The sequence below is a fragment of the Sarcophilus harrisii genome, chromosome 5 (assembly GCF_902635505.1).
Source record: "Sarcophilus harrisii chromosome 5, mSarHar1.11, whole genome shotgun sequence".
Lineage (NCBI taxonomy): Eukaryota > Metazoa > Chordata > Mammalia > Dasyuromorphia > Dasyuridae > Sarcophilus > Sarcophilus harrisii.
Genome location: NC_045430.1, coordinates 99,557,828 through 99,574,379, shown reverse-complemented (window position 1 = coordinate 99,574,379; position 16,552 = coordinate 99,557,828). Strand labels below are relative to the sequence as shown.

The 16,552-nt window shown below is 33.7% G+C and overlaps 1 protein-coding gene across 6 annotated transcripts in view; it reads right to left on the bottom strand.

Annotated features, from left to right (window-relative positions):
* Nucleotides 1-16,552, bottom strand: part of BICD1 (BICD cargo adaptor 1) — a 249,590-nt gene that overhangs the window by 110,102 nt on the left and 122,936 nt on the right. For all 6 annotated transcript variants that reach the window (XM_031938142.1, XM_031938137.1, XM_031938138.1 and 3 more), the window contains one exon: nucleotides 13,870-14,964. In XM_031938142.1, the coding sequence (XP_031794002.1) occupies nucleotides 13,870-14,964 (1,095 nt within the window). The remainder of the gene's footprint in view (nucleotides 1-13,869; nucleotides 14,965-16,552) is intronic.

Below are 16,552 nucleotides of genomic sequence, written 5' to 3'. Positions count from 1 at the left end.
TTACAAGCCTCTGAATTAATGCCTGACTGAAAAAAAAAAAACCCCACAAACAGTTACCAAGAGAAGACATCCTTGAGATTCGCCAGAAAGGTCTGTTTTCTGAGGGCGGGACGGTTTAGATCAGGAAGGCTGAGGGCAGGGCAGCAGGAGCCTCGGCAGGCAGCTCACAGCCGAGCAGACCGGAGGGGGGGGGGGATTCAGCTGTCTTTTGGGGGGAGCTTAACAAGATTGGAATTTTGCCCTGGCAGCAGGTCAGACCCAAGAGAAGCAAAAACACGGGGTGAAGAATAAACCCAAAGAGCTGGAGTTCCTTGGGACTGGCCACCCTCCCACACAGCGCTCAGCACGAGGGCAAAAAGTCCAGCTAGTGCCCCCTGCTGTCCCCGAGTCAGAGGAAGCCAATGCCACCCAGCCCTCCCCCAAAAGAGATTCCATTTGGGGTTTTTTTTTTTTTTTCTTTGCTAGTTTTTCTGATTCTTTTCTGACAAATGAGCAAAAAGTTAAAAGGACTTAAATTGACAGTTTTATATGGACAGGAAAGACTTAAACCCTGAGGAGACTAAAACAATATTCCAGGTGAATCTAGGAGGAGATCATCTGTTCCCTCAGCACAGATGAACCAGAAGAAATTAAAAAGGCTCCCAACAGAGCTAGAAGAAAATGGGAAAAGGAGAGGGAGGTTGGCAAGAGAGACTGGAGGTCATTCCATCATTTAAAGACAGAATGGATAAAGAAATCAAATCCTTTGAAAAAATAGGATTAGGAATGGAAATAGAAAATAGCTCACAAAGAATAAAATTGGCAAAATGGAAAACATCCAAGAACAAATTGACAATTAGAAAAGATATTAAAAACAGTGAGGAAGAAAAACCATTGAAAATCAGAATAGAACAAATGGAATTGAATGATTGAGGAGACAAGAAAAATTCATGCAAACCAAAACCAAACAATGGAAAAATTGAAATACCTTCTGGGGAAAACAACAGACCTGGAAAAATAGGTCTAGGAGAGACAACTGAGAATTATTACCCCAGAAAAATACGATGAAAAAGATACACTATTTTCCAGGAAATTATCAAAGAACTGCCCAGAAGTCATAAAAAACAGAGGGTAAAATAGACATTGAAAAGATTCAAATCACCCATGAAAAGGATCCAAAATCAAACACAAGAAATATGGCCAAATGCCAGAACCCTCAAACAAAGGAAAAACCCAAGCAGCAGAAAACCCAATTCAAATATAAGGAGCCACAATAAGGATCACCCAAGATCTAGCAGCATCCACATTAAAAGATCGAAGGGCCTGAATAGATACCAAAAGGCTAAGGAACCGGTATTGCAAACCAAAAAATAACTTACTAGCCAGAATGAGACTTTTCAAGGGAAGAAGATGGTCATTCAACGAAATAAGAATTTCACCTATTTTTGGTGAAAAAACAGAACTTAACAAGAAGTTTGATCTGCAAATATAGAACTCAAGAAAACCTAAAAGGTAAAAAGAAATCTTGGGAACTATATTTCTGCTGTAAAGATGTATAAAAATACATGTATACCTTTGTTCTAGAAATTAGAGGGGAAAGGACATTTACAGAAAAGGGTAAAGGGGGGGTACTATATCCCAAAGAGGCAAAGGAACCCCAAATCTGAGAGAAAGAATGAAGGGGATGAATAAGGGTATTTTACTGCCATAAGAATTGACTTTAAGAGAAAAAATTTTAGACATTTCAAAGGGAAATTCCCTCCCCATTGAAAAGGAGAAGGGAAAAGTGAAAAGGGGAAAAGCACAGAAGGGAAACAGAAACGTGAGGGAAAGGAGAAGATAGGAAACCTAAGGTGGGAGGAGGGATAATAAAAAAGGGCTGTGAGAAGAAGTGGGTCAGTTTAAACTGGGAAGGGGGAAAGGGGAAAGAAGGGAGAAAAGCATAAAAAAGCACAAGATGGCAAGTAATAAAGAATTGAATTTTAATCAAAATGTGAATAAACCCCCATAAAGAGGAAGCAATTACAGAATGGATTAAAAGCCAGAATCCTACAATATGTTGTTTAAGGAAAAAATTTGAAGCAGGAGATACATGGAATAAAAAGAAAAGGAAAAAAATCTATTTGTTTGGTGAAGCAAAGAGGGTAGCCATCCTGATCTGATCAAAAAAAAAAATTGACTAATTAAAAGAGATAAGGAAGGGACCTATCTTCAAAGGTGCATAAATAATGAAGAAATAATATTAAAAAGATCCCAATGGTTAGCATCTAAATTTTAAAAGAGAAATTAAGAGAGCGCAAGAAGAAATAATAAAAACTATAATAGTGGAGATCTAACCTTGCACCTCAGAATTAGATAAATCAAATCAAAAATAAATAAGAAAAAAGTCAAAGAGGTAAATAGAATACTGAAAAGTTAGATATGATAGACTTGAGAAAACGAAATGGAGAAGAAAGGAGTAAATTTTCAAATTATGGAACCTATAAAAATAGACCATATATTAGGACATAAAACCCCAAACTAAATGGTAAGAAAAAAATATCCTTTTCAGACAGATGAATAAAAAATTATACTCAAAAAAGCCAGGGAAATAGAAAAAAATAATTAAACTAAAAACTTTACTTAAAAAGGGATTGGGGAAAAGCAAATCACAGAAATAATTAACTTCACCCAAGAAAACAAATAATGAGACATCATACCAAATGTGTGGATGCAGCCAAAGGGTAATAAGGGGAAAACATTCTTAGAGGCTTACTTCTTAAAATAGAGAAAGAGAAGGTCAACGAATTGGCTTTAAAACTAAAAATGCTAGACAAGGAAAAATTAAAACCCCAGTCAAACACTAAACTTGAAATTTAAAAAAAGGGAGATAACAAAATTGAAAGTAAAAAAAAACTATTGAATTAATTAATAAACTAAGAGTTGGTTCATGAAACCAAAACAAAATAGACAAACCTTAGTAAACTGATTAAATAAAGGAAAGAGGAAAATCAAATTAGTCTTAAAAAACGAAAAGGAGAATTCTACCAATGAAGAGGAAATTAAAATAATTAGGAATTATTTTGCCAACTTTATGGAAAAATTTGAAACTTAAATGAAATGGAAGAATCCTTAAAATATATTCCCAGATTAAAGAGGAAGAAGTAAAATCCTAAAAGTCCCATCTTAAAAAGAAATGAAAAATATTAACTAACCCCAAGAAAAACCCCAGGACCAGATGGATTTAATGAATTCTACCAAACATTTAAAGAATAACTAACCTAATGCTATATAAACATTTGAAAATAGGGACGAAGGAGTCCACCAAACCCTTTTACGACAAGACATGGTATGATATTAAACCAGGTAGGCTGAAAACAGAGAAAGAAAATTATAGAAATTCTTAATGAATATCAATCAAAATCTTAAATAAAATATTAGCAAAAGATTACAGAAAATCATTCCTAGGATAATATATATGACCAAGTAGGATTTATACGGAAGGGGTTTCAATTGGGAAACATTAGATAATTGACTATACAAAAGCAAACAACAAAACCATATGATCATCCAATAGATGCAGAAAAAGATTTGATAAACCAACACCATTCCTAAAAACATTGAGGAAATAGGAATAAAATGGACTTTTTCTTAAAATAGTGGGAGATTATATTTAAACCATCAGTAACATATATGAAATTAAAAAACTGGAACCTTTCCCAGTAAGATCTAGGAAGCAAGGTTGCCCACTGTCACCAATTATTCAAATTGTATAAGAAAACACATTTTAAGAGTCGAGAAAGAGACAAAGGAACGAAACAGTGAGGCCAAACTATACCTTTGGATGATATGATGGTATACTTAGAGAACCCTAAGATTCTAAGAAAAGCTATTAGAAATAACCATAATTTAGCAAAGTTTAGGTTATAAAATAAATTTAAAACCCTGCATTTTTAAATCACCAAAAAAACCAACAGCAAGAAAAAAGAAATTTATCAGAATAACCGTCGACAGATAAAATATAAATCTATCTACCAAAGGAAAGCAGGAATTATATATAAATTATAAAAAACTTCCACACAAATAAAGTCAAACTTAAAAATTGGAAAAATATCATGTTCCTGAATAAGGAATATAATAAAGGACAAAGTCCCTAAATTAATCTATTTATTTAGTCATACCAATAGACTTCCAAGAAAATATTTTAATGATCTAAAAAATAAAACAAAATTATATAATAATAAAATGAATCTCAAAAGAATTAATGAAAAAAATCAAATGAAGGTGGCCTATGTATTTTATCTAAAACTAATTATAAAGCAGCAGTCACCAAACCATTTGATTGGCTAAGAAATAGATTAGTTGATCAGGAACACGTTAGGTCACAAGACAGAATAGTCAACTAAAATTTAGTGTTTGAGAAAACCCAAAGATCCTAACTTTGGGATAAGAATTATTATTTGACAAAAAACCTGAAACTGGAAATTAGTATAGAAATTAGGCATGGACCAAAAACACCATTACCAAGATAAGATCAAAATTCCATGATTTAGCATAAGGAATGAGATTATAAACAAATTGGAGGAAATAGGATAGTTTATCTCAGACTTGTGGGGAGGAAGAAATTTGGAGTAAAGAAACTAGAACCATTATTGATCCCCCACAAAATACAAAAGTTGATTACATCAAATTAAAAAGTTTATACAAACAAAACTAATGTAAAAAGATTAGGGGAAGAACAAACTGGGAAAAACCACAGTTAAAGGTTCTATAAAGGCCCTATTTCCAAAATATATAAGAACTAAACCTAATTTATAAGAAACCAAGCCATTCTCCAATTGATAAATGGTCGGATATGAAAGCAATTTGATGATGAAATTGAAATTATTACCATTCATATGAAAGAACCAAATCATTATTAATCAGAGAAATGCAAATTGACAACCGAGAAAACCTTTACACCGCGATTGGCTAAGATGAAGGGAAAAAAAATGATGATTGTTGGAGGGGATGGGAAAACTGGGACACTGATACATTTCTTGGTGGAGCTGTGAACGAATCTAACCATTCTGGAGAGCAACTGGAATTATGCCCAAAATTTATCAAACTGTGCATACCCTTTGATCCAGCAGTGTTTCTACTGGGCTTATACCCCAAGGAGATACTAAAGAAGGAAAGGGACCAGTATGTGCCAAAATGTTTGTGGCAGCCCTGTTTGTAGTGGCTAGAAGCTGGAACTGAGTGGATGCCCACTCAATTGGAGAATGGTTGGGTAAATTGTGGTATATGAATGTTATGGAATATTATTGTTCTGTAAGAAATGACCAGCAAGATGAATACAGAGAAGCTTTGGAGGGAATTAAATGAACTGATGCTAAGTGAAATGAGCAGAACCAAGAGATCATTATATACGTCAACAACGATACTGGATGAAGATGTAATCTGATGGAAGTGGATTTCTTGACAAAGAGACCTAATCTCAGTTTCAATCTGATCAAAGATGGACAGAAGCAGCTACACCCAAAGAAAAAACACTGGGAAATGAATGTAAACTATTTGCATTTTTGTTTTTCTTCCCGGGTTATTTCTACCTTCTGAATCCAATTTTCCCTGTGCAACAAGAAAACTGTTTGGATCTGCACACATCCATTGTATCTAGGATATACTAGGACATATTCATCATATATAGGACTGCTTGCCATCTAGGGGAGGGAGTGGAGGGTGGGAGGGAAAAATCGGAACAGAAGTGAGTGCAAGGGACAATGTTGTAAAAAAAAAAAAAAATTACCCTGGCATGGATTCTGTCAATAAAAAGTTACTATAATAAAAAATAAATAAATAAATAAAAATAAAACAATTCCAAGAGACTCATGATGGAAAATGTTATCTGCAACCAGAGAGAGAACTATGGAGTCTGAAAGCAGATCAAAACATACTATTTTCACTATTTTTGTTTTTTCATTCTTGTGGTTTTTTCCTTTTGTTCTGGTTTTTCTTTTACAAGATGACTAATGTAAAAATGTTTAATATGATTGAATTTTTATAACCTCTATCAGATTGCTTGTTGTCTTGGGGAGGGAGGAAGGAAAGAAAAAAAAAAAAGGAAATCAAAATCTCATAAAAGCAAATGTTGAAAACTGTTTCTACGTGTAACTGGAACAAATAAAATACTATTAAGTGGAAAACAAAAAAGAGTGACATTTTATAAGTATTAGAAATATATTCTTTGCATTTAGCTTTGATTTTAGGATGCTAGTAAATCTTAAAAAAAAAAAACTGTGGTGAATATGTTAATATTTTATCCTATTGAAAACATAAAAATGCATGGAGCTTTCCCCCAAATAATAAGCATTGTTGTTCATTCAGCCATGTTCAACTCTCCCTGATCCCTTTGATTATAGCACTCCAGGCCCTTGTAGTCTTTATTATCTCTGGAAGTCTGTCTAAATGCTTCTTCATTACTTTTATGATTTGTAGATCAATCTCATCCTCTGTTATCCCCTTCCCCTTTTGCCTTCAATCTTTCCCAACAGTGTGGTCTTTTCCAATGAATGAATCCAGTCTTCTCACAATGTTGCTAAAATATTTGTCTTTCCAATGAGTACTATGCATTAATTTCTTTAAGTATTAGCTAATTTGATGAGTTTTCTTGATTCCGGGCATGTCACTTTATCCATTGTGCCACCTAACTACATAAATTAACAGAGAAGGCAGAATTAATTAATACTAATTAATTTTGAAATAGGCATGTCTGATTTTCTTTGAATTTAGAATATTTTATATAACAATAATATTAACGAGCACTTACTGCATTCAAGACACTACAAATAATAAAGCTATGTTGAAGAGACCTATCTAGAAAGAGATACAGAGTTATATTGATTTCTCATATTGATTCCCAGCATCATTCCTTTATTCATCCATTTCATGATAGGAATAAAGTTTCATATCAGACTGATGAAAAGCATGAGGCTATGCAGAGTTATATTCTAGTTTAAAGTAAGCCATTCTTGGTGGTGGTTGAACATTTAGATTCCACAAAACACTTTATTATGTAAAGTAAGTCAATAAGATCTTGAAAACATAATTTTCTACAAATTAGTCATAGGTGTATGGTCCAGCACAGGTACAGCATAGCTCAGGGAAGCCCAGGGTGAAGAGGCCTTCACATGCCAGGGAACCTAGTGGTGAGCTTTTAACCAAAATACTGCTGTTTTGTGTTGGCTACTCTGTCCTGGTTCAAAAGGCAGTGGATCAACAGATTATCTGTAAGACCTCCAACAACAGGAAGCAAATAGTGAGCCTCTGAACCCTAGCATAGGACTTGGTCATGCCCCAGAAGTGAAAGGAAGCAGGCAGCAACAGTCCCAGGGCAGTGTGAAGGCTCCATCACTTGTAGCAGAAGGTTGGAACAATTTCCCCTTTGCCCTAAGAGCAGATCTCAATCTTTTAAAATGAGCAAAAAAATCAAAAAGAGTTTTGACCATAGATAGCTATTATGAAGACAGGGAAGAGCAAAACTTGGACCCTGAGCACACTAAAAGCAAAATGTCTCGAGATGAAGCTTCACAAAATGATGTAAGTTGGTTTCCAACTGAAAAAGTGGTCTTGGAAAGGTTCAAAAAAGATCTTAATAGGGAAAGGAAATGAGAGCTTTAGAAAATGAAATACAGAAATTTTCTGAAGAAAAGCACTCCTTAAAAAAATTTGTTTGGGTGAAAAGGAAAAAAGAAAACAACTCCTTGAATTTGTGAAATGGAAAAATGGGGAAAAAAAAGTCCAGTGAACAAAGCAACCCAATTAGACGTTAAATTGGCCAGTTAATTGAAGAAAATAATTCATTCAAAATTAGAACTGAACAAATGGAAGTGAATGACTCAATGAAACATCAAGAATCAGTCAAATAAAACAACAAGAAAAAAAAAATAGAAGAAAATGCAAAATATCTTATTAGAAAAAACCTGACCTGGAAAATAAAACCAGGAGAGACAATCTAAGAATTATTTGGACTACCTAAAAAAAACAATGAAAAAAAAAAAGTCCAGACAACATTTCAAGAAATCATAAAGGAAACCTGCCTTGATGTCCTAGAACCAGAGGGTAAAATAGACACTGAAAGAATGCACCCATCATCTACTGAAAGAGACCTCAAAATGAAAATTCCAGAGAATACTGCAGCTAACTTCCAGAATTATCAGAACAAGGAGAAAATACTGCAAGCTGCCAGAAAGAAACAATTCAAATATTAAGACACCACAATCAGGTTTACCTGGACCTAGCAATTTCCACTTTAAAGGACTGAAGGGCCAGAAATTCCAGAGGACAAAGGAACTTGGAATGCAGTCAAGAATCAACTGCTCAACAAAATTAAGCATTATAATTCATGGAGAAAGATGGACATTCAATGAAATAGGAATGTTCATTTATTTTTGATGAAAAAGACTAGAGATGAACAGAAAATTTTATCTTCAAATACAGAATTCAAGAACAAGGTAAAAAAAGGTTAAAAAGGAAACAAAAAAAACCCCTGTTTTTTAAAGGTTAAAATGTTTACATCTCTATTATGGGAAGATGATAGGTTTGACTCTTGAGAACTGTATCTTTGTTAGGGGTATACTTAGAGAGTGTAGGTATAATTTGAATTTACTGAGATATAAAAAACTAGAGGTAGAAAAGGAATTGTAAGGGAAGAAGAGGGAAGAGTAGGTAAAATGGGATAAATTATATCACATGAAGAGGCATCTATAATATAGATGAGGGGAAGAAGGGAGGATGAGCATTGTGTGAATCTTAATCTCATTAGATTGGTCTCAAAGACAGAATATCAGATATATTTAGTTTGATGTAGAAACTTGTTTCATCCTTTAGGGAAGCAGGAGGAGAAAGTGAAAGGAAAGGGGGAAGCTAATAGAAGGGAGAACAGAAGTAGAAGGAAAAAGGGATAAGAAAGAGGGGGAGAGGCTGTAAAAGGGGAAGGCAGGTTGAGGGGAGATGGCAATCAGAAGCAAAATACTGGTGGGGAGGGAAAGGGAGAAAGGAAAGACAAAAGTATAACTTGAGGAAAATAAGATGCCAGAAAATACAGACTTATTAACTGTGAATGGGCTGAATATCCCCTTAAAATGGAAGCAGATACTAGACTGGATTAAAAGCTAGAATCCTATAATATGTTTTTATAAGAAACACATTTAAAGCAGAGTGATACATACAGAGTAAAGGTAAAAGGCTGGAGCAGAATGTATTATGCTTCAGCTGAAGTAGGTGTAGTGATACTGATTTCAGATTAAGCAAAAGAAAAAATATATCTAATTAAAAGAAATAAGGAAGGAAATTATATCTTGCTAAAATGCATAATAATGAAGTAATAGCAATACTAAACATATATACATCAAGTATTATAGCATCCAAATTCCTAGAGAAGTTAAAAGAGCTGCAAGAAGAAATAGACAGAAAAACTATGCTGGTGGGGGATCTCAACCTTGCTCTCTCAGAATGAAATAAGATAAATCAAACCACAAAATAAAGAAGAAAGAACTTAAAGAGGTAAATAGAATTTTAGAAATATTAGTTATGATAGACCTTTGGAGAAAATTTATTAGGGGCACACAGGAATATACTTTTTTCTCAGCAGTACATGGAAACTACACAAAAAAACCTGACTATGATAGGGCATAAAAACCTCAAAATCAAATGCAGAAAGACAGAAATAGTAAATGCATCTTTTTCAGATCATGATGAGATAAAAATTACCTCGAATCAAGGGTCAGGGAAAAATACACCAAAAATTAATTGGAAACTAAATAATCTAAATCCAAATGAACAAGTGGGTGAAGCAAAAAATCAAAAACAATAAAAAATTTCACCCATGAGAATGACAATAATGATACAACATACAAAAATTTATGGGATACAGCCAAAGTAGTTCTTAGGGGAAGTTTTACATCTTTAGATCTTACTTGCATAAAATAGAGAAAGAAAAGATCAATGAATTGGGTATTCAACTAAAAAACTAGAAGAACAAATTAAAAACTGCCAATTAAATACCAAATTTTAAATTCTGAAAATAAACAGGGAGATCAATAAAATTGAAAGTAAGAAAACTATTAAACTAATACACCAAACTAAAAGTAGGTTTTGTGAAAAAAAAATAATAAAATAGATAAAACATTAGTTCATTTGATTAGAAAAAGAAAATAAAATAAAATTCCTAGTACCAAAATTTGTTGCAACATGGTAGCCATCTCCCAGGGGTTGCTGGAGGTCTAACTGAGACTTGTAGAATGGATCTCTTTATGTGAGAGGATGATGATGATGATACAAAGAGACTGAGAGGTAGTTGCGGTGTCTGATCTCTCTCTCAACTGAGAAGCAGTTGCGTTCTCTATCGTCTTCCTTCTTGCCTCCAATTTATTTTATTCCCAATCCAATAAGGAACATCTGTGTAAGTAAAGGCTGTGTTGCAACTCCTTCAAGTGTTATGATTCACAGCTGTGGAGGCTCTCAGAGAATTGACCTGCTTTTTCACCTAGGCATAGTCCTTAACAAATTTGGGTTTAAAAATAAGCAACTTGGGGCAGCTAGGTGAAACCTGCCATTTCACTTAGGCATGATACTTAATAAAAATTGAAAAGGGTGAAATTTCCATTAATAAAGGGGAAATCAGACCAATAATTAGGAGGTATTTTGCTCAACCATATGCCAATAAATGTGATAACCTAAGTGAAATAGATGAATACTTACAAAAATATAGATTGCCCAGATTAACAAAGGAAAAATTATTACTTAAATAGTCCCATTTTAGAAAAAAAGAATTTGAATAAGCTATCAATTAACTCTAGAAAAAAATCTTCAAGACCAGATGAATTTACAAGTACATTCTACCAAACATTAGAATGTTTGGTAATTAATACTATGCAATTAATTCTAATACTATGCAAACTATTTGGGAAAATAGGGAAAGAAGGAGTCTTTCCAAATCCTTTTATGACATATAGTACTGATAACCAAACAAGGTAGGAACAAAATAGAGAAAGAAAATTACAGACCAATTTTCCTAATGAATATTGATGCAAAAGTCTTAAATAAAATATTAGAAAAGAGATTACAACATGTTATCACCAGGATAATACACCATGTATGACCAAGTAGGATTTATACCAGGAATGCAGGACTGATTCAATATTAGGAAAACTATTATCATAATTGACTACGTCAATAACGAAATTAACAGAAATCATATGATCCCATTGGATGCAGAAAAAGCAAATCTAAAAAACTGGAAGACTATCTAGTGTTCATGGGTAGGTAGAGCTTATGTAATAAAAATGACAATTCTGACTAAATTAATCTACTTATTCAGTGGCATACCAATTAAACTCCCAAGAAATTATTTTACAGAGCTAGAAAAAATAATAACAAAGTTCATCTGGAAGAATATAGGTCAAGAATTTCAAGGGAATTAATGAAAAAATGCAAATGAAGGTGGCCTAGCTGTAGCAGACCTAAAATATATTATAAAGCCGTGGTCATTAAAACCATTTGGTACTGGCTAAGAAATAGAGTAGTTGATCAATGCAATCGGTAATTGACAGTAATTAATGACTACAGTAACCTCGAGTTTGATAAACCCAAGACCCCAGCTTCTGGGATAAGAATTCACAATTTGACAAAAATTGTTGGGAAAATTGGAAAATAGTATGGCAGAAACTAGTTCTTGTCCAAAACCTAAAACCCTATACCAAGATAAGGTCAAAATGTGTTCATGATTTAGACATAGTGATACTATAAGGACATTAGAAGAATAAAGGATAGTCTACCTCTCAGATCTGTGAAGAAGGAAGAGATTCATGTCTAAAGAAGAAATAGAGCACATTATGAAATGCAAAATGGATAATTTTGATTATATTAAATTTTTAAAGTTCTATACAAACAAAACCAATGCAGACAAAATTAGAAGGGAAGCAGAAAACTGGAAAAAAATTTTACATCCAAGGATTCTGATAAAGGCCTCATTTCTAAAATATTAAGAGAATTGATTCAAATTTATAATAATATAAGCCATTCTCCAAATGATAAATGGGGAAAGGATATGAACAGACAATTTTTAGATGAAAAAATTAAAACAATTTTTATTCACATGAAAAATTGCTCTAAATCACTATTGATCAGAGAAATGCAAGCTAAGACAACTCTGAGATACCACTACACAACTCTCAGATTGGCTAAGATGACAAGAAAAGATAATGATGAAAGTTGGAAGGGATGTGGGAAAACTGGGACCACTGATGGTGGAGTTGTGAACTGATCTAACCATTTTGGAAAGCAATTTGGAACTATCCCCAAAGATTGATCCAGTAGTGAATTCCAAAGAAATCCCAAAAAGGGAAAAGGACCCACATGGACAAAAATATTTGTAGAAACCCTTTTTGTAGTGGCAAAAAACTGGATGGATGTCCATCAATTGGGGAATGGTTGAATATTATTGTTCTATAAGAAATGATTAGCAAGATGATTCTATAAAGGCCTGGAAAGACTTACATGAACTGATGCTAAGTGAAGTGAGTAGAACCAAGAGAACATTGTACACAGCAACAAGATTCTGTGATGATCAATTTTGATGGATGTGGCTCTTTTCAACTTGAGATAATTCAGATCAATTCCAATAGACTCATGATGGAGACAGCCATCTACATCTAGAAAAAGGACTGTCGGGACTGAATGTGGATCACAACATAGTATTTTCACTTGTTTGTTGTTTTTGTTGTTTTCACTGTTTTGTTGTTTCACTTTGTTGTTGTATTCTTTCTCATTTTCCACCTTTTTGATCTGATTTTTCTTGTGCACCATGATAATTATGGATATTTGTTTAGAAGAATTGTACAAGTTTAACATATATTGGAATACCTGCTCTCTAAGGAGGGAGTGGGAAGAAGGGAGGGAAAAATATTGGGAACACACGGTTTTATAAAACTATCTTTGCATATATTTTTAAAATAAAAAACTAATATTTAAAAACCAAATTAGTCATAAGTGGTATTCAATTAAACTAACAAATCTGTTAACTTCTGATTGTACATTTTGAACTGGAGGTCTTAATAAGTATTTTATACTCAATGTCTACAAAATAAAACTCATTATCTTTCCCTGTAAACCCACCTCTCTTCTCAACTTTTCCTGTTCTTTTGAGGAAACTGCTATCCTTCTAGTCACCTAAATTCACAGACTTGGTATGATTTCAACTCCTCACTGCCACTATACATCTCATATATCTAATCAGTTGCCAAATCTTGTTTCTACCTCTATATCTCTTGCAAATAATTTATTCTCTTCATTCATACGGTCACCCTGCTAATTCAGGACCTCATCATCTCTTACATGAACTATTATAAAAGTCTTCTAATTTCTCTTCTTGCCTCAATTCTCTCTTCATTCCAATTAATTTTCCATACAATTGCCAAGGTGACTTTCTATTAATTCCATGGTCAATATGAATTCCTTTTTCATGCATTATAGGTTCTTCATAATTTAACCCCTTCTAACTTTTCCAATTTTCTTGTATGTTACTCTTCTACACATCCTTTATATACCTATTATACCAGTTAAATGTTCTTCATATATAATATTTTTAACTCCTGTCTCTGTGCCTTTGTACTAGCTGAACTTTATATCTGAATGCTTACCCTTTTCACTTTTATTTAGAATTCTTGGCTTCTTTTAAATTCCAGATCAAATACCAACTTTTACAAGAAAAACGAGAAAAATTTCTCATTTGCATTCCACCACTAGAATAATAACTCTTTAAGTACAATGACTGTTTTTTTTTTAATGTATATCTCTATTGCTTAGCACAGTGCCTGGCATATTTAACAAATATTTATTGAGTGATTGATTTCTAGAAATATCAAATATTACCTGTTTGTTGGCTTTTAACACTGCCCTCAATGTGGCTATCTGCTCCCGTTTTGTGCTCAGTAGTGACTTTAATTTCAGAATCTCTTCCATTAAGGCTTCCTTGTCTTTGTCTATCATTGGAGCCAGTTCTCTTGCAGCTGCTCGTTGACGTGATAATTGTAATGATCGGTCCACTGCTTTCTGTAGATGTTTAATTTGGTCCCTAATAATGGCATTCAAATTGTAGATATTCATTGGTTCTTTTCGAATATCATTGGTGTCTGACACTGGAGATGAAGGAGGGGCAGTAATGACAGGAGAGATTGTTGGTGTTTTGGTTGGACTTTGTTCTTTATTGGCCTCTGTGTTTTCTTTCAAAACTGATTCTGATTGGGTTCTTGTTTCTACAGATGACACCATACTTCTCCTGGTGAGCCGTGGTGACAAAAGTCCCCTGGGATCATCTGGTCCTTTCAGGCTTCCACTGCGGGTTACTCTGCTTTGCCTGTAATAGTCCAACATGACCCTATTGGGAGTCTCATTGTTACACAGACATACATGGTGGTAAAGTTGAGCTAACTCTTCACTAAATGTCACAAGTTCATCTTGGGCTGTATTAAGGGTATTATGGTTTTCATTAGCTATACTTGTCATCCTTTGCAACTCTTTTTCTATATGGACCATTTTCTCACCACTCTCTTTTGTAGTTTTCTCCAGATTTGTCACTTGCTCATCATACATTTGGATCCTGCTCTCATATTTGGTCTTTTCTTCTGTGTAGTTTTCTACATATTTATTGTATTTCTCTTTCAAGGCCTTAATTTCAGCTTTCAGATCAATCACCTCTGTAACAGCAACCTTATATTTGCATTCAAGAATTTCTAAGCCATTGATATCAACTTCATAATCATGAGTTTGTTCCCCTGAGTTCCTGCCCTTCTCACAATCCAGCTCTCCCTTCAGTTCTTTGTTGCTCTGTAGGCCCCTCATGGCATTGACATGTTCTGTCAGCTTATGAACCCGCTCATGCTGTTCTGTTAGTGCCCCCTTTGTGTGTTCAAGTTGAGTTTGAGACTCTTGAAGATTGGCTAGAAGAATGGCTTTTTCTCGCTCTACCTGTAATAACAAAAGTAAATCTATTAATGATTTAAATGGAAAATCCTAAGTGACAAATTTCATGCATTTATAAGTTTTCCAAAACAACAGCAAAGAATATGCTGCCAATATTTAAACTTGTTTTTTTTGCCCCAATTTGTAACATCAACTTAAAATCCTTCCTATATTAACATTAAATTATGCTGTATCCATTATATAATTATAATTTTATACATCACAGGGACTTTTTCATAATTTCTTAAATATATATATATATATATATATATATATATATATATATATATATTATCATGACTCTTTTGGAAAATTGGTAATGGAACTGTTTTATTGATCAGATTAGCTAAGTCTTTCATATTTGATTATTATTATTGCAATACTGTTGCTACCATGTGCAATGTTCTTTTGATTCTTTTAGGTCACTTCACTTTTTTTTCTCAGATTTTTCTGAAACCATCTTCTTCATTTCTTACAGCCTAATAGCATTCCATCATACACTGCAACTTCTTCAGTCAAAGCTCTCATTTCCAATTCTTTGCCACCACAAAAAGGACTGATATAAATATGGGTATATTTCCTTTTCCTTTCACACACCTCTGGGACACACACCTAATGGTAGTATTGTTGAATCAAAGAGTATGCACAGCTTCATATTTGTTTGGGCATAGTTCCAAATAGTTTTCCAGAATAGTTGACCAATTCACAACTCCACCCAAACTACCTAATTTTTCCACATCCCCTCAAACATTTGTAATTTTCCTTTTCTATTATATGATCCCTCTCTCCTATTTGCAAGTGGATTACTAGACTAGACATATCTATTACAACTCAAATATTTGTAGTAAAATGATCTTTGGAGATTCAGGATAAAAAAGTCACTTTGCCTGGTCACTCAGGAAGAATTTAGTCAATTCCTTCCAGATTGGGAAGGTTAACTTACACTTGGTCAGTTTAGCTCTCCTTCTACCAAATCTTGACAAAAGTCAAGTATGAATAACAAATGCTTTTAAGTAATCAACCAAATTGTACCCGAGAAAATATACAGAATATTTTGAGCAATTGGACATACAAGAGTCAGGCAGAGGTTTTGTGACTTTGGAGAAAGATAAAAATTTTGCCTCAGCCTAGGAGAAAATGGTTTCACCAATTCTGTGGGATTGTCAGTTCTCTGGGATTGAGACTAATAATCATGGAACATATGGTGGTGCTTTCCCCATAAATGCCTGTACTCTGCGGAGAGGAGACTGTCTCCCATTCACTAGAGTCCACTACCCTCTCACTACATCTACTTCTCCTTTTTCTCCTCTCTGATATGTTCTCAGCTTTTCTCTCAGGGAATTTCTTTACCAATCAGGAATAATATCTCTCTTAGGAACAAATCATCATAGGACTTTTTTAGAATCTTCTAAACGTCTAAATTCACTTTAATGGAGCACATTAGAATAATTTAATTTTTGATGCAGAAATGACCTTAGAAATATAGTTCAATCCCCTTAGCTTAAGATTATTTATATCTGAAAAAAAGAAAATTTTATTTATGATCAAATAAAATTTTCTTTTTTTTTCAGCTTTAAATAATTGGAGAAATCTT